The sequence below is a fragment of the Onychomys torridus genome, chromosome 2, assembly GCF_903995425.1.
Source record: "Onychomys torridus chromosome 2, mOncTor1.1, whole genome shotgun sequence".
Classification (NCBI taxonomy): Eukaryota; Metazoa; Chordata; class Mammalia; order Rodentia; family Cricetidae; genus Onychomys; species Onychomys torridus.
The window spans coordinates 63,316,224-63,343,149 of NC_050444.1; the positions used below are offsets into that span (position 1 = coordinate 63,316,224).

At 51.3% G+C, this 26,926-nt stretch overlaps 3 protein-coding genes across 5 annotated transcripts; all 3 read right to left on the reverse strand.

Moving 5' to 3' along the window:
- Positions 1–635: 635 nt before the first annotated feature.
- On the reverse strand, positions 636–2,168 carry Rpp25l (ribonuclease P/MRP subunit p25 like). Of its 2 annotated transcripts, none has more exons than XM_036179520.1 (2): positions 2,086–2,168; positions 636–1,461 (listed from the first exon to the last, which is right to left on the reverse strand). In XM_036179520.1, exon 2 carries the CDS (start codon positions 1,421–1,423, stop codon positions 932–934), a length of 492 nt encoding a protein of 163 aa, XP_036035413.1. In that variant the 5' UTR covers positions 1,424–1,461; positions 2,086–2,168; the 3' UTR covers positions 636–931. The 2 variants fall into 2 exon arrangements, with proteins under 2 accessions (XP_036035413.1, XP_036035414.1); XM_036179521.1 differs by lacking the exon at positions 2,086–2,168 and adding an exon at positions 1,755–2,071.
- A 1,256-nt stretch (positions 2,169–3,424) lies between these two features.
- On the reverse strand, positions 3,425–11,742 carry Dctn3 (dynactin subunit 3). The gene is made up of 7 exons (XM_036179519.1): positions 11,586–11,742; positions 9,448–9,532; positions 8,478–8,564; positions 5,696–5,779; positions 4,735–4,793; positions 3,909–3,968; positions 3,425–3,741 (listed from the first exon to the last, which is right to left on the reverse strand). Exons 1-7 carry the CDS (start codon positions 11,679–11,681, stop codon positions 3,652–3,654), a joined length of 561 nt encoding a protein of 186 aa, XP_036035412.1. The 5' UTR covers positions 11,682–11,742; the 3' UTR covers positions 3,425–3,651.
- Positions 11,743–12,454: 712 nt separating this feature from the next.
- On the reverse strand, positions 12,455–19,800 carry Arid3c (AT-rich interaction domain 3C). Of its 2 annotated transcripts, XM_036179148.1 has the most exons (8): positions 19,691–19,800; positions 18,566–18,940; positions 16,735–16,807; positions 14,825–15,008; positions 14,403–14,692; positions 13,685–13,867; positions 13,393–13,482; positions 12,455–12,952 (listed from the first exon to the last, which is right to left on the reverse strand). In XM_036179148.1, the coding sequence occupies exons 2-8, from the start codon at positions 18,866–18,868 to the stop codon at positions 12,852–12,854; spliced, it is 1,224 nt and encodes a 407-aa protein (XP_036035041.1). In that variant the 5' UTR covers positions 18,869–18,940; positions 19,691–19,800; the 3' UTR covers positions 12,455–12,851. The 2 variants fall into 2 exon arrangements, with proteins under 2 accessions (XP_036035041.1, XP_036035042.1); XM_036179149.1 differs by lacking the exon at positions 13,393–13,482.
- Between the last annotated feature and the right edge of the window lie 7,126 nt (positions 19,801–26,926).

A 26,926-nucleotide genomic window follows, 5' to 3' on the forward strand; every position in this document is an offset into this window, starting at 1 on the left:
GTAAGAAAACAGTATTTGTAGACTTAGGTTACTTACAACATTTATATAGCACCAAGTACTCAGGTGGTATCTGAGTGTCAAACATGTACATCTCTTTACCAGAACACTAATGAGGGGGCTGGAGAGATGGCTCAGTGGTTAAGAGCACTGGCTGCTCTTCCAGATGGACCTGGATTCAATCAATTCTCAGCACCCACATGGTAACTCCAGTTGCAGGGGAGCTGACAACTTCACACCAATGCAAAAATAAATAAATAATTTTTTAAAATGCTAATGAGGTAAGCACCCCCCCATTTTACAGATGAGAGCACTAAGGCCCAGGAAGTAACTTTATCCAAAAACCACAAAGCAGGAACTTGTGAGTGGGAGCCAGGATTAAAACCGTGACAGGCAAAGCCTGAGTTCACAATCCCATCATACTAAAACATAAGCCACAGATGGGAGGAACACTGGACCTGGCCGAGTCCCAAACCAGCTTAAAGCAGGTGCCAAAAAGCTATCCAGGTCACTGCTTGAAATTTATTGATACCAGATCCACCCAGCACCAGCCTCTACCTACCCTTCCTGCCTCCAGCCCATGAGCTCCGGGGAAAGGCAGGCCTCACACTCCTTCAATCCCACTTACACACAGCAGATCAAACAAATGGGTACAACCTTTATTTCCCTTCCCTAGACCGATGTCAAAAAAGGCAAGTGAGACAGATATGCTGTAGACAGAGCCAGAGCAAGCCCTTCTCAAGCAGTCTTTGACTTAGCACTGACCCCACACCCATCACTCTTTATGGCAGTGACATCCCACACTCCAGGGGGAGGGGAAGGCAGCGTTTCAGTGGACTCGAGCCCTGCTGGCATGATGAATGCCACCCAAGCGCTTCTTAGAGAAGGCACAGAAGATATTCAGGTCCAGCACACAGTCAGGCTCAGCAGGTCTTCAGGACCGGGTGTCCCGAGTCCTTCTTCGGGGTCTGGAACCACAGCCGGAACTTGGTATGGAGCCCAGGCCGGGGGGTGCTCCTGGGGGTTGGTAGCCACATTCACTGGGATCCAAGGGGTCCCGACTGAGCAGTACCCACACCGCAGGCACATGGCGTCGAACTGTGAGTGGGTCTAGGCCCGTGTCTGGTGAGGTTGGGACCCAGCTGTCCTCAGTTTGCAGGAAACGAAGCTTGGTGAGTTGGTGTAGGCCTGGAACCCGCCTTTTGACAATCTCTGCACAGCTGACAGCCTTTCCAGCAGCGCGGCCAGAACCTGAGAACACCACATGCCTTGTGCTCCCCGCCTCCAACCGACCCAGCGCCAGGCCTAGCAGGTTCCGGATTTTGCTCCCATCTCGGACTCGCATTTCCAGGGTGTCGGGAGGAAGCTGGGGCATTGGTGAGGATGCTGGGAGCTCTACAGAGCCAGCCCTCCGGTAGTGTTCCATTCTGCTCCCGTGGCCTGGGTGAACTCTCTGGCTGCGCACTGCGGGGGAAGGGTCAGATGAGTGGCAGGAATCCATATGACCAGGTCCAGCCTCCATCACTCCCTCCAGGTTATGGTCCTGTTCACTTCTCAAGGCTGGGGTCAAGAATTATCCCTAGACCCTTCTCTACATACTTCCGTGAGTCTCAAACACGGACAGAACCAAATCCCCCTCCCGCGCACCCCCAACCAGGCTATGTGGGATAGGGCCATTCTTCATCACCTCAAGCCCTTCAGGGCTAGGTCCCAGATCCCTCACCCACAACTTCCTAAGAACAAGAGCCTCTCCTCACCAGGTTTCTAAGGACCGGGACAAGGCTCCCTCATTTTGTGCTTCCAAGGACCAGGACTAAGACCCACAGCCACGAACTCTCACAAAGCACTCCCGAAAAACTGAACCCTCCGGGCTCTGGGCCGGACTAGTAGACCGCATCCCCAGGTTACCAGGGTAGGCTGGCTTGAGCCAGGCCCCTCCGGAACTCGAGAGTGGGGGCTCGCACCGAGGACTGCTCGGACCAATCGGGGGCGGCCTGGCGGGCTCCCAGGCCGTGGGCCGCTGTCCCAGGCAGCAGACATCCGCCTCCCCCACGTCGGAGTCCCCAGCCCCTGGGATTTGGCTCTTACCACCGTAGACAGTCCACGTTAGACACTCCCGGAGTAGCCAAGATGGCGCGCAGACCGGGAGCGCGCGGAGCCGCGGGGCCGCGCACGCAGGGGGCGGGGCCTGAGGGAAACCCCGGAAGAGGCCGTTCGGCTCAGCCGAGCTGGTACCCGCAACCCGCCGGCCTCCGGCGGTCCGCGCCGTGATGCCAGAGCACGCCAGTGCCCGCGGAGGACCCTGCCCGGGGGAGGAACGGCTATCGAAGGAGTCCTGCGCCTGAAGAATGCGGATTTGTGCCCCTAAAAGATGGGTGGCGCGCGTCACCTGTTGACACACTGCATCAGTGAAGGTGAAACATTGGTGGATACTAGCAGGCGAGACCCTTAGTCACGGAGTTCTGAGCTTTGTTCTCACCCTGGGGCACTGGACAACCCTGGCGATCTTCAGTAGGGACCAAGCCATAGCTTGTGCACAAATCATTAGCCGCAGATTGGCGTATAGGCTGGGAGGATCCGGTAGTGGGGGCGACAAACACTGGTGACCCTGGAAAGGCCTGTACCCTGAACCATCCGCGCTTGGGCCGCAGGGGCGTGCCCACAGAGCCTAGTACAGTATCTAGACTAAAATATTTGTCCAATGATATGCTGATTAACCATCGAAATGGCAAAAATTGAGAAGAGGTTAACTTGGTAAAAACTCGTAGAAAGTTTTGGGGGTTAGAGTCGGCAACCATTTGGATGGAATAGTCTAGGATGGACTGCTAGTTTCAGATCGATTTAGATACGCTGCGTTTTGCGTGCCAGCACCACTGCGGGTTGAGTGATCTACAGGCCGTTGAAGGAGCTGAGGCACTCCCTCAGACCACAAGAGGGCGTGCTTAAACTGTTTCTCCAAGCTTTCTCGGCAAGGTTCCCTGCCCCTCCTTCCCTCCCCAAGATCCTAAAATTTACCACATCCAAACCTCTTGGGCTCCTCCTCTGGCTGCTGGTATTAGGTGTGCACAAGGCTATGTTGCCTTGGCTCTGGGCGTCCCTGCTTGTTCCTCCATGACAGTCCAGGCATGCTGGGCCCACCTGGTAGGACTGCCACGTTCCTGGTCTTCCACCAAACCCTAAACAAGGATTAGTTGACCCTAGCTGTGCCCTCCTTATCTGCCATAGGATCTGATACTTAGAGAGTAGTTGGCAAATGTGAATAAATAAATACTACAATGCCCCACTGTATCAATCAGATGAGAGAGTTCTCTCACAAGAATGACCAGAAGTTCAGTTCCTGGTCCCACCCTGACGGAGATTGACAGCTCTTCCCTTCAGCACCCCGATTCTCACAGCCAAGCCCATCCTAGATCAGCAAACCAACACACTCCTTCGGTGGTCTCTAGTTTATTGTCATTGGAATAAATACACTGATGGGAAGTGCAAACCATGACTCTAAGGTAACCTGATCTCTGACCTCAGAGCCGCAGCTGAGCACAGACAGGTAGCCTCCGAATTCAGTGCTGACAAAGCCGTCCCTGCCTCAGAAAGGCAGGCCGGCACCGGGCCCTGCAGCCGGCCCGCCTTTCGCTGGCCAGGCATGATAAGCAGCCGTCACTCTTCTGCTGGCTTCACTTGCTTGGCAGCCTCTAGCTGGCAGAGTAGTTCATCCCACTGTACAAACTGCTTGGACAGAAGCATCGTCTGGTCACAAGTCAAGGGAACAACAGGAGTCTGATGAGGAAGCAGAGAGGTTTTGCATGTGCCCAGAGGGGTGGCAGCAGGAGAGAGGAGAATGGGAGGAGCACCCTAGGAGCAGGAGAAACAGGCTCTGGGAGAATACCATTAAGGACCATTAGCACAAAAGATACAGTCTTGTTGTATTCCTCCAGGAGAGCCTTGGACTCCTCCGTGATCTCCACACACTGGTCCTGTAGGCCAAAGAACAGCTCAGAAAGGAGCTGAATAAAGCCCCATCTCCCACTCAACTTCCTGCCTCATTATTCTCTCCAAACCTAGAAAAGATCATGCTAGAATAACCTAGAGTAAAAGGAGCAAACTGTGAAACAGGCACTTCCAATCCTAGGCCAGGTGACCTAAACAGCAGCCTAAAGACTAACTGGAGGGGTGGCTTCCACACATTAACATCCTCTCCTTCTCTGTTCCCGTGGTTCTTAAGGATTTACTAATTTATTTTATTTTATGTGTTGGGGTGTTTTGCCTGTATGTGTGTGCACCACATACATGCAGTACCCAAAAAGACCAGAAGGGGCGTCAGATCCTTTGGGATTAGAGTTACACCCAGGTTGATTTTTTTAGTGACCATATATATGGGTGTTAGAAACTGAACCCAGACCCTCAGCAAGAGGGTCTTAACCCTAAGAGCCAAGCCATCTCTCCAGCCTTTGTCCCGTTTCTAAAGTCTTTGAACCTGAGAAAAGATATTTCACCCACAGTTAAAAACAAATTCTTAGGGATTATTTGGTACCTCTTAACTTCAACCTCTATTATGGGAGGCAAGAGACCTGGATGTGGCCTAGGCAAGTCCTTTCCCTTCTCTAGGGCACTTAGAGATGGAATATAAAGCTCTGCATTTCCTCTGCTTATAACTCATGGATCTAGGAGTACCCCCCGCGCGCGTCAGCAGACATGGTGTCTCATCTCTACCTTCCCTTCCAGTCCCCTCTCCTTCCGTACCTGCTGTTGGATGTGGATCTGGGCCAAGCGCTGCAGGCGGGCAGCGTGCTCAGGAACGGCTGTAAAACAACACACACTGCCCAGTGATGCTTGTGCCCTCCCCCGGGACTGCTCAATAGTCTATTAGGTCGTCGGCAGGATTAGAGTATTGAGTAGGGAAGCTAAACAAACGCCAGGCTTCATCGACCCCTGTACGCTGGAGGGGCTGGTGGGGCTCCCTGCCCACCCCAGCCTTACTCAGGGACCTGTGGAGTGGGGGCGGGGGAGAACAGATGCCCAGAAGACAGAACCTTCAAGTCCTCAGTACTGCTTGCTATGAGCAGGGCCAAGTAAACAGAGTTTTACCTATTATATATAGGCCCTTCCCCTTTTGCTCTCAGCCCGGCAGGGCTAGGTCTTTCTGGCCTAAGGGATAAGGAGCTTGGGAGGGCTGGGAATGAATACCAGGCCCCTATACTGGCCCCCTGGGCCCCCACACTGAGAGCCGTGGCCACCATGTTATGCCTGCGGCTTTAGGCTGTCAGATACTCAAGCGGGTAGCTGATCAGGCGGGGAGAGGGAGCTGAGAGAAATACCTCTAGAGACAGACAAGATGGATATCTGGATTCAATTAAAGCGCTGCCTGCTTGTCAGAGCCCAGGCCAGGGGCTCTTGTAGCAGTGCAGCAGGAAAAACTCACACACAGGGCAGGAGCTCCTACAGTACAGCCTGGGCTCTGCAGCACCCCCAAGGAGAGCTGCTAAGGGGGTAGGAGCAGACGGAATCCCCAGAGTTGGGACTGCTGGAGCTTTGCTGGTGTCCTTAGGCCCAAACTGCCCATGGTCCTGGACTTAGGCTCTTACTCTGGAATTTTAACCAGTCAGGTGGCAGGTACCCACAGGGTGGGGAAAAACGATAAGGAGCAGATCCAGCATTGGTACAGGGAAGCCTGGGCCCCCGCCGCCGCGACTGCAGAGGGTACCTTTGATAGAAGCACTGTCCAGCATGGGCACCAAGGCGTCCACTTGTTCCAGGAGCGCCACCTGAGCGAGGACGAACTGTTCCTCTGCGGCACAAAGACAAGGGGGCAGCAGTGAAGCAGATGTGGGCACCATGACAGCTAGGTACCAACAGGGAGAAGGCTGGGCCCCAGAACTCTGGGCAGCAACTGTGCCTGCTGGTCCCCTCCCTGGGTGTTCATTCCCATCCTGCCCGGCCTTTCCTGGGTGCCTCTGCCTGACCCATCTTGAGCCTAAGGGCATCTCAGTCTCTACAAATCCCCACCCCCTAACTCCAGATCCTGCTCTCCCAGCCTCCCACCAGTCACTCAGCAAGTGCTCCTGGGCCACAGGAGACAACTTGAGACTTGGCTTCCTTAAGCCGAGGGCCCCAGGGAAGATTGGAAAGGAGACTCAGCAGACTGTTTCGGGCAGGTCCTGCTCATCGGCCCTCACAGGCACAGGGCATTAAACATGGCGGGAGAGCTGAGACAGATGGGAGAGGCAGTGAGGAGTAGCAGGACCTGGGTTCTTCATGCACAAGGGGTTTCAGTGCACCGAAATCCATAGAGCAGAAGGTGCTCAAGAGCAAGGTGTCATGTGCAAACGACTGGAGGAAGGGATACTTGGCGATCAGAAGAAAGAACTCACTGAGCTGGCTGGGAAGGCTAATGTTAGGATTATTTGTTGTTGTTTTTGTTTTTGTAGACAGGGTTTCTCTGTGTAGTTTTGGTGCCTGTCCTGGATCTTGCCTTGTAGACCAGGCTGGCCTCGAACTCACAGAGATCAGCCTGGCTCTGCCTCCCTAGTGCCAAGATTAAAGGTGTGTGCCGCTGCTGCCTGGCTAGTGTTAGGATTTTATCCTAGACATTGGGGCTCATAAGCAGGCCAGATGATATGATGGAAATGTTTGTAAAGATGGGAAAACATGCAAAAAGGACGAGAAGATGATGTAGGAGACCATGCAGTTGTCCCTGTGTAGGTGGATGCCTACTTCCCGAGGCAGAGCACAGGAAGGGATGGGGAGGCTGGAAGAGTCCTTGAACCTGGCGTCTGAGCCATGCAATGGATGTAGGAGCGCTTTAAGAACTCTGATAGCCCCCTCGGCAGGGTTGCCCTCCTCCCCCAGCCCTCAGTGTAACACTACAGCCATCATTCTCCCAGGTGGGTTTCAAACCCAGGTTCCCAAAATGGGGACAAGTACCCCTGCTTGTGTTCGTGAGGACTAAGATTTTCTGATTCACCACTGTTTATCTCGTGCCCAGAATAAAGCCTGGTTCACACCATGTGGTCAATAAATGTTTTCTGTTTCCCTTTCATTTTTTTTTCTTCCTTATCCTTTTTTGAGACAGCTCATGTTATGTTGACTCAGGGCTAGCCTTGAACGTGTAATCCTCTTGCCTCAGTCTCCCAAGTACTCAGGACTCTAGACACACGCCCACTGTGCCAGCTTTGCCTTCTGGATGAAGGAATGAATACAGGTGCTCAGAAAACTTGACCTTAGAATGACTGAGTAGAGTCTCTGCCTAGAATGCCGAACTCCCAGAGATTTCTCCTAGGAAAGATGCTCATCTTTCAGCGAGAGCCACCCTCTTCCATAATTTGCCAAAATGGCAAACACAAAGGGAAAGAGGGAGTAACCTGCTGTATGTTCTCTAGACTGTTTACAAACTGAGCAGTGGGGCTGGAGAGATGGCTCAGCAGTTAAGAGCACCTGCTATTCCAGAGACCCGAGTTCAGTTCCCAGCACCCATTTCGGGTGGCTCACAACTACCTGTAACTCCAGCTCTAGGAAGATATGATGCCTCTGGCCTCTGTGGGCACCTGCTTTCATGTGCACATACCTATACTCAGACACACACTAACACATGGTTAAAATAATAAATCTTAAAAGAAAATGAGAAAACAAAACAAAACAAAAAACGAAAGCCAACCAATCCACCTCCAAGTTGTCCCTTTGACCACATATAAGTGAATCTCTGAGGGGGATATTGTAGACGTCAAGGGAATAGATACTGTTCAAAAAGGATTGCCCTGTGTTATCAGGGCAAAACGGGGAGGGCCACAGTGTCACTGGGCGCGCTGTTGGCATTGGTGTAGACAGTTAAGGGCAAAGTTCTTGCCAAAAGAATTAGTGTGTGACCTGCATACCAAACACGGTAAGAGCTGAGACAGCTTCCTGAATGAGAGAAGGGAAGCAGTCAAAAAGGAAGTCAGAGAAAGGCAGCTGGGTCCAGCCAGAGCAGCAGGCCGCCGCCCCGCCCCCTAGGAAGCACACTGCATGAGACCATGAAAGAGGAGCCTGAGCGCTACAGCCCATCACCCTTGAACTTGTTATGACTCCACGTACAAAAAGAAAGGATACAAACTGTACAAAACAAAAGATAAAACTCAGGCCGATATTCTCCCTTCTTCTGAATGACAATGCTCTCTGCGCCCACTCCTTCCAGGAAGATCCTCTGCCAGTGAGCAGTGAGGGAGCTTATAAAAGGAAGTCCTGGGGATGGGCCTTTGATAGGGTATTGAAGTAGCGTCCACACGCCTGGCACTGTGGTCTACAGCAGGCCCAGAGGTATACGACGCCCAGTGCAGACTACAAAACTCACAGGATCACCTCGGGCCTCTGTCCAGAGCCAGGCCAGCATTCAAGAAGGTAGATGACAGGCTATATGTAGAACAAGATAGAAGAGGGGAGCCCTCTCTACCCGACTCCTCTACAGCTGACACCCTCAGCTGCCTGTGCACACAGAGTCTATCGAGCATTACCTGCCAAGATGAACTGCACCTTTGAGGCATCAGGGATGGCAATGCGATCGATGTATTCCGGATCCAGGTATTTGATCAGATCTTCAACTAGCAAAGCAGCAGGGTAGAAAAAAGACAGAAATGGAACCTTATTTTATAAAGGAAACTTAGAGGCTGGCAAAATGGATGAACAGGTAAAGGGAACTGCTGTCAAGATGACCTGAGTTTGATCCCTGGAACCTACATGGCAAAAGGAGAACTGACTCCCGCAGAGGCAGGGGGCAGGGGATGAACACATACATGCAAAAAGAATTAAATGAAGTTTGGGGAGTGCTAATCCTTGGGGAGACCCTTGGGCTATGAGCTGACCACATGGTGCCGGATCAGCAGCACACACCCGCTTCCCTGCTCTACTCCCAGGTCATCTAGTAACATCATCTGCTGGCTGACCTCAGACTCCGGGGCCTGAAACACAAGAACTGCCACCACTCTGCCGCAAGCCCCACCCCACCCCCACCCCTCACCCCTCCATTCTGTCGAACCCCCCTCCCCTGCCACCACTCTGCTACAAGCCCCCCTACCCCCCAGTATCCCCACTGATCTATTCTCACCAAGGCACCTTTCTCCTTAATGCCACGGGATAAGCTAGGGTTTTGTCTAATTTCTAGTTGTTGAAAAATTACTAGACTAGCTACAATAATTTAAAATGTTTGGCTAAACCAACCTTGCCTAGAGAAATGTCACACCCTACCCCACTCCTCCACCAAGGGAAGCTTTGTGGAAGGACTTTCAGCCTACAACTCTGGACACTGGGCATAGGCTTGGGATTTATCACTAAGAAAGCACACCCCAGTTTACCACATCAGCAGTAACATGCCTTCTGTCCTCAAGGGGCTATTCTGGTGACATACTAGCTGAAGGGCAGGGGCAGGTTTTGGGAAGCACAGACATAAGAGGCGGAGCAAACTGGACCCCTAATAGAGGGACTCACTCTTTTTGTAGAGGATCTTTACCCTCTCCCGCTTACTGGCGATGTTCCCTAGAGCCACCTGCACCTTGACCAGACCATCAGCCACCTGAAAGGAAGCAGAGGTTAATTCCAAGGTTTACTACCTGGCTTAAGACTTGGAAGAACCCGGATGTGATGGCTCATGCCTATAATCCCAACACTCCGGAGGCAGATCTCTATGAATTCGAGACCAACCTGGTTTACATGGCAAGTTCTGGGACAGCCAAGGCTACTTAATGAAGACCTTATCTAAAAAAATTAATTAAAGATAAAAAAAGATGTGGAAGAACCATTGTCTCTCTGGACTTTTGAGCCTCTGAATTCCAGTAATTTAGGTTAAGTATCCCTTCTCTTGCATTATAGACAGTACAGTCTCACCTCTAGGAACTCTTTAATGTGAAAGGAGGGAATGAGTCATGTTATCCTTGGCGGGATGGGGGTGGCAGTGTCTGATTGGAGAGGTAAGGAACTAATTTAGGGCTAACAGGGCACCCTTACATACTATATATTTCCTGGTTCCTAAGTCCTGGGTTTGGGCATGAAATATGCAAATATCCTCACCCAGTTCTTCTTTAGCTAAAGGCTGGAGAACAGGCAGGCTGGCCTACATTCCCTCTGCATCAAGTCTAATACAGGAGACGAAAGGCTCACTGGGATCCCAAACACAGTGCAGTCCCCATCTTAGAGAATACAGAGGATCAGCTTAGGGCAGAGTACAGTTAAGACTTAAGAGTTGGAGCCTGAGATGTCTGTGAGATATCCCAGTGGACAAGGCCAGCAGAGAAACAGCAGTCAGGTTCTCAGAACAGAACATCTGGAACAGAGATACACACTGGAAACATAATGACACCCAATGAGTAACTGAAACCATGGATGTGAATGAGCCTGCCTAGGAGGGAGAGTAGAATATTCCAATAGTCAGGGGTCAGCTAGGGTGTGAGGCTGAGGAAATGAGTGAGCTGTCAAGGTTTTTGTTTTTGCAGAAGGTGGAGAATACTAATGTTCAAGGGACAAATACTTGGGGGATGTGGGTGGGGGAGGCACACAAATAAGACAGTAGCAGCCAGAGAGAAAAGGAAAATCAAGAGGGTCATAGATGCCAAAGGGGGTGGGAGTGGGGGTGGGTTTTGTTTTTGTTTTTTTGTTTTGAGACAGGGTTTCTTTGTGTAGCTTTGTGCCTTTCCTGCAACTCACTCGGTAGCCCAGGCTGGCCTCAAACTCACAGAGATCAGCCTGCCTCTGCCTCCCGAGTGCTGGGATTAAGCCACGCAACACCACCACCCAGCCCAGGGAAAAGTGTTTTGAAAAGTTGGTTCTCGGGGTTGGGGATTTAGCTCAGTGGTAGAGTGCTTGCCTAGCAAGCGCAAGGCCCTGGATTCGATCCTCAGCTCCACACAAAAAGAAAAAAGAAAAGAAAAGTTGGTTCTCAAGTTGGAACACAGTCTGCTGGTAGCAAGTTTACAAAAGTACACACACCTTTGATGTATTTAGCTCCAGAGCGTTCCTGATACTACCAGAAGTTCTCCAGTAAATGGTTCACACATCGTAAAAAAGGGATTTAAGGGCACCCGAGCTTTCTGTCAGAATTCAGACACTATGTTCGCCCACATCTGGATACCTAGAACTCAATTCCTAACCTTCCCGATCTGGGCCTGCTCAGATGGTAACTCTCATCCCTTGGAGGCTTCTTCTTTATCCACCTGTGCTCAGCCTATAGGGCTCCTGTCCCCGTGCAATTCATTTAGCAGTTAATTTCTCAGGGCTCCAGAACCACACTCCACTGCGGCCTTGAGCTCTTACTGAAACTCCCATTAATCAGTTTTTGAATTTGTCTGGTCTCCTTAGCGCGCCTGTGAGGGCAAGGGTGGAATTTTAGTAAAAGTTGTCACTGAGCCCATCTCAAAGAGGCTTAAGCATCCGTCCCCCACCCCCGCTCATGCCCAACCCCTCGGGAACGGAACCCGAGCGTCCGATTCGTTCCAGGAGGCCCCGGATATTTGTTATTTCAAAGGCTGGGCTGCCGACTACGGAACAGAAGTGGTTGCATCGGTCCTGAGGGCAGGGTCAGTGGACCGCTCCTGCCCTGCCCCAGGAACGGATCATTGGACCGGACCGCTCACCTTCCTGGAGCCCCGGGTCCCGCCCGGCCCGTACACCCAGCGCTCCAGCTCCTCCACTCGGGACTGTAGCCGCTGCACATCCGTCAAAGCCGCCATCACTTCTGCGGCCGGGCCTCAGTCGCCCGAAACAGCCAGAGGGTGGGACGTCCGCCCAAATAAGAAGTCTGGCCAATCCTAGAGCACCGTTGCTCCTTGCAGGAACTGACGTCACTATTTAGTCTTTGGATGTCGGAAGTGGCCGGACCGATGTCAAAGCAATCTGGTTACCTAGGTAACGTTCTGGGTCCTGGTCCTTTGCTGGCTTCCAGGGCCTAGTTGTCAAGACTTTTAGTGTTCTAATTCCAGGATACAGAGTCTCTTCCTCCCCATTCCCGAAAGTGCGTGTATAAATACACCCCCTATTCCAAGATAGGGTCATCATACCCACCCAAAACAAAAAAGATGAACAAAAGTGTGTGGATTCGTAGAGAGCCACACACACACCTTGCCACACACTACAGATCAGTAGGCAGTTTCCTGGGGGAGTCTTTTAAGGTTCAGGTGAATTGCACCTAAGCCCCTCATCATCAGGATGTAACACCGGTCTGAGTTGAGTCCGTGCTCTGTGTGGTGGTACTAGGAGAGGAAGCAGGAGGATGGCTGCAAGTTTGAGGCCAGCCTGCTCTACACAGTGAATTCAAGACCCGTCAGGGGACGACGCAGTGAAAGCCTGCTGTTTGTTTGTTTGTTTTTGTTGTTGTTGTTGTTAAAATTGCTCTTCTATTCTCATGGAGCTTTGCTATTCTGCCTTCCACTAGGACAGCTCAATGTAGCCTGTGTACCCTTTGCTCCCCAGACCCAAACAAGAAGAGGAGGCATGGGAGACAAGCAAGTACAACTTTATTTTCCAGATGCAACCCAAGGGACATCTTCACATTCAAACCCAACCCTTCACCTACCCTGTGAAAAGGAGCAGAGTGGACTCAAAGAGGTGGGGTGGCAAAGATGGCATTGACATAGAGGTCACATGAGGAGATGGATGACAGGGACTACTGGGGGAAGAACTCTTTGGCGGATGCTGCTGGAATCAGCTAGGGAGGTCGTATCCTCCTTTTACAATGAGGTAGACGGAACATAATAAGAAATCCCTTTGGTGTGGAGGTGGCATGCTATCATCTCCCAGGACTGGATCCCAGAGCGGGCATCACATCCTGAAAGAATCAAGGTAGGAGAGTACCTTCTCTCCCCTGCAATGATATTGGGACTCTTAGCTCTCAGTAGCTGCTTTCAGGGCAAGGTGCTGGAAGGGGCCCCTGTAGAGGGTGGAGGTGGAGGATTGGTTGGACCCAAGGAAGCTGGCACAGGCTGGCGTCGAGCAAAGAGGATACCTGATAAAGGGGTGAAGAGATAGTAAAATGCAAACATAAACAGGAGAGGGTGGGACCCAAAACAAAAAAAGGTGAGCAAAAGTGTCTGGATTCTTAGAGAGCCACACACATCCCTTGCCACATACTACTGATAACAAGTCCCTCTGGTCAGTAAGAAGCTCCTATGCCAATATTGATACCCCTAAGTGGGTAAAGAATAAATACTAACACACGGACCCATGACAAAGCAGACATCCCGTGGCAACCATGCCGTAGAGACCATGCTGGGACCCCATGCCATGTAGTCATTCTCTTTAACCCATTTTTAGTATAACAATCCTCTGATCCCCCATGCAAGTTCAGATACTCCTGAACCTCATGCCAGTAGAGAAAAATCTAAAATCCCCATGCCAGTTTAGATCCCAACTTCATGCCAATTAGACTGCCTATGGTACCCATACCAGTGTAGACCACCCCATTGATCTCTAGCGCCATGTTGATACTGCTGATGCCACTGCCTGCCAGATTGAGGGGCCCATCCAATCGTTCTTCTGTCCAGAAGAAGGCAAGGGAGTCACATTTTAGGGAATCAGATTTCATACTTAGACTCCTCCCTCATTCCTACAGAGAGCCCCACATCTCACTTGAATCCCATACCATAATTATGTGGATGTCTACAAAAGACTCTGTCTGTACCACCTTCAACATAAAGTCTATCTTCCCTCAATACACAAGCCCAAAGCCCTTACTCACCCCTTAGAGGAACCTTGCCACGGGGCAGGAAACTGGGAGGTGCACCCAGTCGAGGTGGGTCCGTGGGGCCCATCAGCACAGCCCTCTTCTCTGGAGGCTCTTCTGGTCCCAGCTTCTCCCGTGCAGCCTCCAAGGTCAAGCCCACAGGTAGTGCCAGACGAGAAGGTGGAATCCCAGTCTCCTCTGGGGGAAAAAAAATCTCAGGTCACTAGGCTCCTCTGGCCCAACCAATCTGGGTTTGCATTTGATTCTCCCCTAAGCCTGGGGCCAAAAGAGGTCATGCAGGCTGAATAAAAGGTTCAGTCTCTCCTCCTATCCAGAAGGTGTGGAATATAAAGGTCCAGCATAGTGGTCTAGGTTGGTTTATGTCCGAGAATGTGCAAGCTCTCCTTGCTCTCTGTTGTTAAATAATCCAAGTCACGGGAGTAGAAAACTACATCCTAATGGGACCCCTATGTGAACAGCTATGGAATAAAGCTGCCATGGATGAAGGACCTTCTCCTGAACTTCAGACCCCACGGGTCTCATGGCTTTCTTTACCTCAAGGCTCAGGATCACTAACTTAGAGGTTCCAAAACCTCCTAGCCCCATCAGATCTTGCTGATCTCGTATCGCAATGCTTCCCACACCCGAGTTCCTATATTTTGTTATTCCCTGTGTTAGTGCTTGCATAGATCTCAGAGATGCCATCCCCAAACTCCGCCCTCTCCCCTCGTACCTTTCTTTACAGGGGTAGGGCTTAGTTGAGCGCACGCCTGCGCAGGCAAGCCAGAAGCAGAACCTTGGGCAGGACCGGGGCAGCTGGGGGCCGCGGCCGGGGTGGGGCCATGACCCGAGGCGGGGCCAGGAGCTCCCCGAGGTGTCGGCCCTGCTAAGCTGAAGAGCGGGACCGCGGTGTAAGCCTGGCGACGGCCTTCACGCCGATTGCTGTCTATGGCAGCCTGGAGTTCCCCTGGGGAACTGAGTGCCCGCGTCTCGCACTCGTATGGGTACAAATACTTCATGTACCTAGGGGCGGATGGATGGGAGGTGGGAGGCTGGACCCAGCGGATGGTCCCGCCCCCGCCCCGCTCTTCACTCCCTCGCCCCACCCAGCCCTTCTTGCTCTGCCCCTGTGCCCATGCCCTCTGCTGTCCTCACTGGGTGCGTAACGTGAAGGCGGCAGAGGTGATGGTGGTTGGCAAACTGAGGCCGCGTGTAACCTCCCGCCACACTTTCCGGTTGATGACTTCCACCAGGCCACCCTTGGCTGTCACCAAGCGAAACAACGCATACAGGTCCAGCACCTGTTTGGCCATGATGGGCACCCGGTTCACTGGCGTCCCTGGTGTGAAGTGGGTAGAAAATGAGGACACCAAGATTAGGCTTCGTCTGAGATCATCTCAAGGGACTGAAGGGTATCTCCACAAGGCTTGGGTAAGGACAGGACCCACAAAAGGATTGAGGGGGAGGGATAGGATTACAGGCAGAGCCCTCCCCCCACCCCCACCCCATATAGCAGGAAGGACGAGAGATTAAGACAAGAAATGAGGTTAGTTGTCCTGTAAGTGACAGAAGGTAAATATTCAGACTTTGTGGGCCAAAGGGTACCTGTCATAAATACCCAATTCTGCAATTGTACCCCGAGAACAGCCCTAGAAGATCTAGAGGATAGGCAAGGCTGGGCACCAATGAAACTTTTACTCACAGGCTCTGAAATTAGAATCTCACAGCCTGTAAATGTTTTGCTTGTTTTAACTCTATTTTCCAAATATGTAAAAAATGAAAAGCCATGCTAATCTACCAGACAGATGGATTCGGTCTGAAAACTTTGGTTTGCTGGGCTGACTGTAGGAAGGACTTCCGTATGTCGGAAGAGCTATGCTCCCCAGCGGCTGCAGGAAGCCCAGGGACAGCAGGTGCAGAAGAATCAGCTCCTGCCTGGGCCAGTCAACTCCTTAGCCTAGCCACCCCCGCCAGCCAGCCCTGACAAAGGGGCCTGTCTGAGCTGAGCGATGGGCCCCAGTTAATTCCTTACCGATCCCAGGCCCCTTCCACCGGCGCCTTTGGACCCGAACAATTAGCTGCGGCCTGATTAATGGGGGGAAATTATCGGCCCCGCGAGACCTCCTCCCCTGCAGCTGAGCAGAGGGAGGCAGAGCTCGGGGTGTGGGCAGTGCTGTCAGACCACGCCACCCCATTACCAGGAGAGAGAAGGTCCCCCGGAAGGTGCAGAAAGGGAACATTGGGACTACCATGCCCAAGTCTCCTTGGGGGAGCGAGAAAGCCTGGGGTCCTGGCACAGGGGCTCTTAGGAAGAAAGGGACCAGAAAAGGTTGCTGAGCATTGGGTTGGGGACTGGGGAGACTTGGGCCAGAAGATGTACTAGGAGGGGGCTGTGCAGCCAGTTAATTAGCAGCTTATCAGGCTGTGCTCTGAGTGAGTTAATTAGCTTTGTAGAGAGAGATAATGAGTCAGTGTTCAGTCCCATGAATCTGGGAAGAAGCGGAAGTGATGGACTGCTGCCCACCCTCATCCCTCCTGGACCCCTTCTGTATTCTTTCAACACTGAGATTTTCTGGAGAGGAATTCCTTCTCCACTGCCCAATTCACAGGGTCCCAGCCCATGCTTCGGGAAAACCTTCCTTCAGTCTAATCCTAACCTGTACTTCTGCAGAGCAGGTAGGGAGTGTCCTTCGCCAAAGCAAAGGGAAATGGAATAGAGATAAGTGTGGAGGAAGGGTGTACTGTATACAACCAAGGATTCTGGTTGGTCCTAAGTCTTGGGACCCTCCTATCTCAAGCCAGTCCTGACCAGTTCCCCCTCCCACCCTCCTAATTGATCTCACACTCATTAACCTGCCTGTGGGTTGGGCACTAATTTATTCCTGGTGGAGAAAGGGGGGCAGGGTCAGAGGTCAAAGATGCTATTGAGAGCCCCAAGGACAGGAGCCACCAACTCAGGCCTCTGCAGGGAGCACCTCACCTGGGGACTACACCTTGAGGTCTCCTTCCTCAAACCTAGTCAATAGGAGAAATTCCAGGGTACTTCCCCACATCGCTTTACTCACCCCTCTTCTGCATGAAGCTGAACAGGTCATCCAGAAATTCCTTCCTCTTGGGGTCCGCATCGAGTTCATACAGCTGGGGAAGGACCAAGGTCATTCTCCCGCTCCACTGGCCCCCTCCCTCCTGGAACCCCAATTCAGGTGGTACCCTGAACAAGAGTACTAGGTGAAAGGGTGACCGGACTCTGAATGTGACTTCTCTGGCCCCAGACTGACCCCCAGGGGCAGGCAGGGTGCCTTTATCTAATCCATCCAAGAGACCTGTCCTATCTAGTGGTACCCTAATGTCTCAAACCTTGCATCTAGCAAATATGGGGTGGGGGGAGAAAGCAGGAAGGTACTTCAGTGGCTCAGCCTGTTCCTTGGGACAGGATGGACATTCAGAGTCAGTCCCAGGGGGGAGGCAGGCTGGGGCTGTGTTCCGACCCAGGGGACTGATGGGTATCTGAGGCACTTGTTCATTCCCCTCATTCTGTATAAGGGTTTCATGCAGTTCCGATCCTTGTGGGCCAGGATATGAACTGGGGTGAGTTCAGGCAGTGAGGATGCTGGGGAGCACCTTATAGGCGCCATCTTGTGTGATCTCCTTCAGGAGGGGGTTACTATGCCTACTGTAGAAGCTATGACCCAGGCACTGGCCACATGACACACAGAACCGAAGATGTCAGAACATAAAGAACCTATTGGTCATCACCACCTCCAACATCTGCTCCCAAGTCTAAAATGAACAGTTCCAGAATCATGGAGTCATTGATCCAGAGTAACAGTTTCTCAGCCTCAGTTTACTATGAGTCACACATACAGTAACATTCCATCCCTCAGTAATGACTCTCCAAGTAAAATCCTCCCATGAGTATCAAACCCCAGAGACCCAGCTTTGGAGACACACACACACACACACACACACACACACACACACACACAACACAGAGTTCTAAGTCTCACAAGGGTACCTACAATGACACCCACACTTTCTCAGTCGAAAGTCCAGAACAATGCCCTAGACACATAGCCCCTAGAGCCGAATCTCCAGGGTAACAAGGCCCTGAGTGACACTCCTGGTCTTACACTAATGCCACAGAACACTGGCTACAAATTAGTACTTCTAGAAAATACCCCAAACCAACACCCTATGAGCAACGCCGCTAGAACGGCTCACCTGGGAATCACAGCCCTGAGTAACACCATGGTGACAGCCTGACCTGCTGTCCCTAGACTAACACTGGAAGAGTTCAGACCAAGGTCATGTACATAAAGACTGGCAGTGCCCAGTTTGCACAGGGGCCCTCAGTTACACCCTGCTGAAGTGACCAGCCCAAGCTGGGAACTGACACTCATGGAGCTTAGGCCAGGGGGAAAAACTGGATGGTAAAGCAGTGTGGCAGGAGAGAGGATGGGTACACCAGCCTGCAAAAGGAGCAGCAGCCTCTATTCTCCTTCCAGGCAGTAGACAGCCCGAGGCACCCCCTTTGGTCCTGGTGACTTGGTATGTGAGCAGGTAGATGGGGTAATGCTGCCATGGAATCCTCAGACTCCAGATCTCCCTCCCTCAACAGCCTTTACATCCATTCTACCTCCATTTCAACTCATCAGTGGCCTCCAACTGCCAGTCCCCATGTTTCTGGGATCTCCTATACGTCTTCATGAATTCTGTGCACTTTCTGCATGTTTCCATGGATGTCTCTCCTGACTCATCACTATCCATCCTCCAATCTTCTTATCTCTCTCGCTCTCTGGTTTTACATCCTGCAGAGGCTGGTAAGGACGTGTGGACTCCTTTGCCAGAGGAGAGGAAGGAGGGACAGCCTGGCAGTGATGGAGAGAGGATTCCTACCTGCTTGAACTGTTCCTCATAGGTCCACTCATGTGGTTGGAGACCAGGGGGCTGGTTGGAAGGTGAGTTGGGACACCGGGCTCCTGGATGGCTCTCCTCAGCTGCTTCTTCTGCTAAGGGTGCCTCTCCCTCCTCATCTTCAGCGTCCTCCTCTTCTTCAGCCCTAACCACCCCCAAGGCCCCCTCAGCCTGTAGGGTCCGGGCGCCAAGCAGGGGAGGCTGTGGAAGCGGTAGGCGTGGAGGGGCCAAAGGCCCCACCCCTTGGGCCAGCCGCGCTGCCTGCTGCCTCTGCAGGGCCTCCATTACAGCTTCCAGGCGCAGTCCCCCTGCTGGGGGGGCTCCTGGTACCAGGCGGGGCCCCGAGGAAAGGGCCGTCTGTGGGGGAGGGAATTATGGGTGCTGGGCCTTGCTGCGCCCACACCCGACAGCACAAGGGGAGATGCGCATGGATTCAGGGACATACATGGAGTTATAAGGAAAGGGCAAATAGATCAAGTGAACAGAGACAGAGGCACAGAGGGAGCAAAGGAGACAAGAGACCAGGCCCAGGGAGCCAGAAATGGCCAGAGACTGAGGATAGGAAGAGGCCAAGCAAATTGGAAAGAGTAGCAAGGACCAAGGAAGAGAGGCGCAGGGAGATGTGACATACACACACGCGCACACAGAGACAATGACAAGGAGATACTGAGACAGACTGGAGGAGAGACCGGTGGGGGACATAGAGGCTGAGGAGGACCGAGAAGGAGAGGGAGGGAGGGAGGAGAGAGGAGAGAGAGAGAGAGAGAGAGAGAGAGAGAGAGAGAGAGAGAGAGAATACCAGGAGGTAAAATACCTAAGAAAGAGGGACAGACAGACAGCCGAAAAGAAACAGCAAGATGGGTTGAGAGAGATTCGGGAAGACAGACGCAGCAGGAGAGAGAAAAGACTGGAAAGAGTCAGAAAATAGAGGACACTGACGGAAAAACAGGATAGAAAGGTAAAAGACAAGAATCAAGAAGCGAAGAGGTCCGGGAAGAGGGCAGCAGTGCCTGGGTCTGGCACAGGGACGGGACCAGACGGGCACGGGGCGGCGGGTCACTGCGCCTGGATCCCTCCTGGCTCCGGGCGCTCTGCAGCTACACTCACCTGCCTGGCACCGCCCGAAGCCCCCGGTGTCTCCACGGCGGTCCCTCTGCTCCGCCGCCTTTCGGGCGGCTCCTGTCTCAGCTGGGTTCCCTGCACAGGGTCCCCGCTGTGCGCTCCTGCCGCCTTGCGCTCTTCTGACCGCGGTGCGCTCACTGGCGGTCGCTCGGCTGCCTGCGGTCCCGGGGGCGGGACCCGAGCCCCGCAGGGCGGGCGCTGGCGGGAGGGCGCAGCAGGAGAGGCCAGGGTGGGCTCGGCCCCTCTTAGCCCCCCAACAGGTGTCTCCCACCTTCCTTACAGCTAGACTCAAGGGAGGGGGCGCCGGAGAGCTACGGGGAAATCATGCGTAGGAGAGCAAGGAGTCCACAGCTAGCAAACTCGGGACCATGGCCCCGCCCAGCCTCACAAGTGTCCCCGAAACCCACACTCAGTGTCCTCTGTTCACACATTAACACACTTTGTCACAAGTTCAGGCCCAATCTTACACACTCCGTTTAAAGGTCACTAGAGGGGTCAAGGGCCTGGGCAAGCTGTGATCACACAGAATGGCTTTGCTAGATGCTGGGGTGAATGTGGAACACCTGGACAGAACGGAGCTTCACCTCGTGCTCCGCTCACGTGCTATCTCCAAGTGCAAGTGTGTGCCAGTTTGTATACAGGGATGCATATGTGCCAGTGGCTCCATATCTGTGCACCTATACACTCACAGGTGTCTGTATTGCCTGCACACCCACACCAGGATATACACACCATATGAGATATACAGGCATACACACGCCTCTTCTTAAAAACCTCATTTGACATTCTCTTAAGGATGTCCAAGCATGTATGGAAGAGTAGAATACTATGACTCTTGGCTTCTCACTGTTTTGTTCCAGTGATCAGCAATTTGCCCATCTTCACACACATTCTCCATACATGTGTTCCTGACTTCCAAATCTGTATCAGACCCCTTAAGCCAACTGCCCCGGGCCTATCCTGCCTTACCAATTCTTTGATGCTGTTTCTGTTTGGGGAGTCCTGACTGGCCAGCCCAATTTCTCTGCTGAGCAGCCTGTCCTTATTCCTCAGGCACCCTCATACACACTTTCTTTTTGTGGTCAAGGAGATCTCCATAAACTAGGTGAGCAGCAGATGTCTGTAGGGATGACACCTGAATGCCTATGCAACTAGGCTAAACCCTATCCTTAGACTTTACCCCCAGTGGGGCACCCATGCCCCCTCAGGACAAACACACCCCTACATGGCAGAATCTGGGCATGACCTTTGTTTCCCCCCTCATTTTCCATCAGTTGGCTAGCACCTCTTAGTCTCAGCTTGCCCTGGCCCCAGACCACCACTCATTCTGGTGCCACACCTGATTGCCTGCCTCTACCCTCCAGCCTATTCTGAAACCCAGCTCCTGATGCAGCACCAAGTACTTGCTCTCTACGGCCATCTCTGGCCATGCCGGGGCTCAGCCCATTCACTCCTTTGGCAAGGCTCTGTGTCTTGCCCCTCACGTATCAGATCTTATAGCCAGCCACAATCCCCTTCCAACCTCTCCAATGCTTGGTGATCCACTCATCTTCAGTCTTGAGACTTCCTCATCCCATGCTCATGGATGTTTGAGGATGTACTCTCTCCTGCAGAGCGCCCACACTCCACCATGCTTGACTCATAGAGGGGTGCATTAGTGGGATTGGTGCATGCACAGAGGAAGATGGTCATATCCCGGGGTGTTGTGGATGACTGGAGGGTAAAGGGTAGAGATGAACAGAAGGAACTCCGGAGTCCAGCTTGCTCCTTTCTCTCCTAGCTTCCACTGGCCGCTTAGAGCTATCTGGAGAGAGGGTTGTAAGATTCCCTCTGGGAAAGTAGGTGCTGGGTTGGAGAAATTCCAGTTCTGAGATGCTGGAGATGACTTTTTGTGGGCCATGATGGGAGGGGGCATGGAAATAGAATCCCCCCCCCCACCTCCAAATACCAGGAATCAAACAAGAGGAATACACCTTTGGGATCTGGGCCTTAAAAACTACAACTCGGAAGGAGTGAAGGGGAGGGATAAGGCCGACTGGGATCCGGCTTTAAAGGAAAGGCTGCCTCTTACCCCCACCACATACAGGCTTCCTATACCCCAGAGACAAGACAAAATAACCCAGATCTTCAAAAACCAACACTCATTTATTGAGTGCTTTATGGCAGGCACTGTTGGGCACAGGTCTGAATAAAACAGCATCAATGTGACATGGTATTATTCTAGTGGAGGAAATACATACGAGGTCAGATGGAGGTATGTAATTGGAGCGGGGTCTGGTGGGCACAGACATGTAATCCCAGCTACTTGAGAGGCTGTGGCAGGAGGATCACCAAGCTAAAGGCCTGCCTGGACAACAGAGTGAGTTCAAAGTCAGCCTGAGCAATCTGGTAGGGCTGTTTCAAGATAAAAAGTAGGAAGAAGACTGTAGATGTAGTTCAATGGTAGGGTACTTAGCTACCATGCTTAAGGTTCTAGGATAAATTGCCAGTATCAGGAGGGGAAAAATTAGTGTAGCAAATTACCATTCTCCTCAATTTAGAAACTTGAAACAAAAAAATGCTTATTTTCTTATGTTTTTGTGGACAGGGATTCTCTCTCTCTCCTTGTTTATGAGGATTTTAAATTATTTTATTTTATATGTATGGGTGTTTTGCCTATGTGCCCATCTATGCCCCATGTACATGCCTAGTACCTAGGAGGCCACAGAGGTCATCAGAGCCTCTGGCACTGGAGTTACAGATGGTTGTGAGCCACCATGTGGGTGCTGGGAATGGAACTTGGGTCCTTTGGAAGAGCAGCCAGGGCTCTTACCTCTCCAGGCAGCTCTCCAGCTGTCATGTAAGGTCTTCATTAGTTATTTTCCTGGTTACTGCAGCAAAATACCCGACGAAAGCAACTCAAGGGAGATTTGTTTGGCTTCCCCTGAAAAGGTGCAGTCCATTACGGCAGGGGCGTGATGGGGGCAGGGGCGTGATGGGGGCAGGAGTGTGAGGCAGCTGGTCACACTGTATCCTCAGCCAAGAGATGGAGAAAGGCTCATCCAGAGCGAGGGCTCAGCTGCAAAGAGCACCTCCATCCTTGCAGAGGACCCAGGGTGCATTCCCAGCACCCACATAGCAACTAGGGGAATTAAGAATCATCATGGAAACCTGATACCTGATACATACCAAGTGTGTTAATGAGGGACGCTTCCAGGAAGCGGTTAACAGAACGTAGAAGACCCACTCTGAATGTGGGCACCATTCCACAACCTGGGGCTCCAGACTGAATAAAAAAAGCTGAACATCAGTATTTTTATCTGCTGCTGTTTCTTTTTTAATTTTTAATGTATTTTTATTTCACACGTGAGAGTATTTTGTCTGCATGTATGTGTGCTTGCTGCATCTTGCCAGGTGCCCTCATCAGATCCCTTTGGAGCCGGAGTAAGCCACCCGGTGTGAGGTGTGGTTGCTGAGAACACCTCATATCCTCTTCAAGAGCAGGAAGCCAGCTCTCCAGCCCATAGGCTTTATCCCTTCAAGGGCAAAGTGTCAAAGACGTTCTCAGACTGTGAGAAGCTGGAAGATGAAGTTAGAAGAGCGCTTGTTGCAGAAGTATGAGGACCTCAGTTCAGTCCCCAGAACCCAAATACAAACAAAACAAAACAAAACAAAACAAAACAAAACAAAACACCGGCATTGTTGGCACATGCCTGTGATCCCGGCCCTGGGGAGGTTGACAGGAGGTTCCTTGGGACTTTTTAGCCTGTGAGTTTGGCTGAATTGGTGAGCTCCAGTTTCAGTGAGAGGCCTTGTCTCAAAAAATAAGGTAGAGAGTTACTGAAGAAGACACCCAAAGTAGATCTCTGGCCTACACACACCTGTGGAAGTATTTGGAACCCACCACAGAAAGGCTATTACATGTTGCTATGTGTTAAAAAGCAAGACTCACTAAGAGAAATTGAGAGGAGGAAAGTTATATGGGCATCTAAGAGCTTTGACATTAGAATAGTTAGTGCAGCAGGGCAGTGGTGGCACACACCTTTAATCCCAGCGCTAGGGAGGCAGAGGCAGGCAGACCTCTGTGTGTTCGAGGCCAGCCTGGTCTACAGAACAAGATCCAGGATGGGCACCAAAACTAGACAGAGAAACCCTGTCTCCAAAAACCAAACCAAAACAACAATAACAACAATAAAAGACTATCCAGGGGTTGGGGATTTAGCTCAGTGGTAGAGCACTTGCCTAGCAAGCGCAAGGCCCTGGGTTCGATCCTTAGCTCCAGGGGGAAAAAAAAAGAATATCCAATGTAGATATCCTGAGGTGGAAGGGTGTTTGATGTATTGAAAGAAAATCAGAGGCCATGGGGCTGAGGGTGAGTAGTTGGCTATTTGGTCACAGGTCACTTGGGCCTTGGGATAGATTCTGCTGCTTTTGTGTGCCGGGATCACAGGCTTCTGCATGCCCACCGTGTGCCACCATGCCCAGTGAAATCTGGATGTTTTCAAGATAAAACTGAGGATTTGTAGATGGATTGGATATGGGTTGTGAGACCATTAGGATTTCAAAGTGTTTAGTCCAAAACAGTAAAGACTGCATGGTGGTGGGGTCACATAGGATCAGGAGATAAATCAGTTTGCTTTGCACATTGTGAGTTTCAGACACCTATTAAACAACCAAGTGAAGACACTGAGTAAGGAGAGTAAGACATCCAAGGCTGAAGCTTGGGGAAGAGGTTTAGGCTAACACAGATACACGAGTCAAGATACGGAGCTGTAGCTCAGGGAACCTCTCGGAAGAAGGGGAGCAAGGCTTGTCGGAGTCAGAGGGGTCAGGGACAGACACGGCTTGAAGAATCAACTAAGCAGAGCTCATAGGGGTTCACAGAGACTGAATTGACAATCATGGACCCTGTCTGAGCTAGGTCTCTGCATACGCATTATGGTTGTCTAGCTTGGTGTTCTTGGGTCTCCTAACAGTGGGAGTGGGGTGTATCTCTGACTCTTTTGCTTGCTCTTGGGACCCTCTTTCTCCTACTGGGTTGCCTCGTCCAGCCTTGATATGAGGGTTTGTGCCCAGTCTTACTGTAATTTGTTATGCTGTGTTTCGTTGATATTCCTGGGAAGCCTGCTCTTTTCTGAAGGGAAGTGGGGAAGGAGTGGGTCTGGGGGAGAGGGAAGGTTAAGGGTGGGGTGGGGTCTGGGAGGGGAAACTGGGGTCGGGTGTATTGCGTGAGAGAAGAATGAAAAGAAAATAGACATTTTAAAAAGATATGTAGGTGTTATTTTGAGTGTATGTTGTGCACATTGGTACTGAAGCCAGAGGATGTCACAGGGGTCCTGCCCACTTTCTGCCTTTTCCTCTTGAGATAGGGTGCCTCACTGGACCTGGAAGTAGGCTAAGGACTGGCAAACTCCAGCAACGCCCCTGTCTACACCGCTCACATCACTGGGGTGACAGGCATATGCGTGGCTATGCCTCACTTCTTTTTTTTTTTTTTCTTTTGGTTTGTTTGTTTGTTTTCTTTTGTTTTGAGAGACAGGGTTTCCCTGTGTAGTTTTTGTGCCTGTCCTGGATCTTGCTCTGTAGACCAGGCTGGCCTTGAACTCACGGAGATTCTCCTGGCTCTGCCTCCCGAATGCTGGGATTAAAGACAAGCGCCGCCACTGCCCGGCATGCCCCACTTTTTACATGGGTGCTAGGATCTGAATTCAGGCCCTCATGCTTTCGTAGCATGCACTTTTACTTGCTAAGACATCTCTTCAGCCCCGTAGATGGCATTTAAAGTTACAAAGAGATAAAGAAGATAAAGAAAAAAAAAACTATCAATAAAGAAAAAAGTGTCCTTGAAGCCAAATTTGTTTTAGCAATTTCAAAACAGGAGTTGAGGGCTAGAAGACTAGCTCAGTGGTAGAACATGTGTACAAGATCTTGGATTTGAGCCTAGTATCAACAACAAAAGTTAAGAACATTGAAATGACCACTGGCTTTAACAATAGGGATGGGGATGGCTTTATGGGTGATGGGATATTTGGACATCACTGAGATACATGTGCTCCTAGACTAGAGGCAGGGCTGGATATCATGTAGGGGAAGTCCCCTAAAGATCAAGAGAGAGGCTTGTCACAGCCAACATGGTGTTATTGAGGGCTGGGGGAGGTATCAAGATGGCCAATTTGCCTGATTTCATGTTTATTCAGAGCCCCACATCTAAATTGTTGACGCTTTTATTGTTGAGACAGACTCATTCTATAGTCCAGGCTAGTCTGAACTTACTATGGACACCTGGCAGGCATGGAACTTGCAGAGATCCTCTTGTGTCGATCTCACAAATGCTGAGATTATGGGCATGAGCCACTATGCCTGGCTAGACCGTTGATGTTAATTGTCAAATAAGGTTATGCATGCAGCCTTTTGGATTTGTTGTCTAGAATGCTTAGCTATATATACATACATACATATATATATATATATATATATATATATATATATAAAACATTCTTCCTTCCAATATTAATTTATCAAGTCCAAGAAATGGAAGTGGTGTGGACCTTATTTTTATTCGGCCTGAGTTGGAGCAGGATAAAGGTGATGAAAGCTTGGTGATTAGGGGGCAAAAGAAGCCATGAGCCAGGTCCTTAGGAACGAGTGTCTTTTGGTCCTGTCTGCCTGTGCATTGTTTCTGGTTCCCACCCAATGCGACAGCTCCTCTAAGTGCTGGGTAAAAGGCAAACCAGAGCAGAGGAACTCTTGCTCCACAGAGATTTGCACTGCATACTCTGGGAGCCCCAAAAAGCCTGCTGGAAAGCTGCAGCTCAAATGTGGGAGTATAGTGCCACCCCATGGCCATGTATGGTTAAATTCTCAGGACCATCCTCCTGACTAAATTGGTAGGACACACAGTACCTCCCACAGGTCTCAATTCCTCATTTTCAAGAACTGATCTCTACAGATGCAATCCAGCCAGCTGGAGACTCAGGAGCCTTCTAGGGTTGTGGTTAGCACAGCGTTTGCCTAGCATCCACAAAGCGCTGGCCCTAGTCCTCCGCCTTAGGAAGTGGAGGCAGGAGGAAAAGAAGCTTGACTTTAGCTTCATATAGTAAATACAATACCAGACTTAGATTTAAAAAAGAGAGAGAGAGAGAGCTGGATGTGGTGGTGCTCACCTTTAGTCCCAGCACTCAGATCTCTTGAGTTCCAGGCCAGCCAAGGCTGTATAGTGAGCCCTTGCTCCAATACCACCCA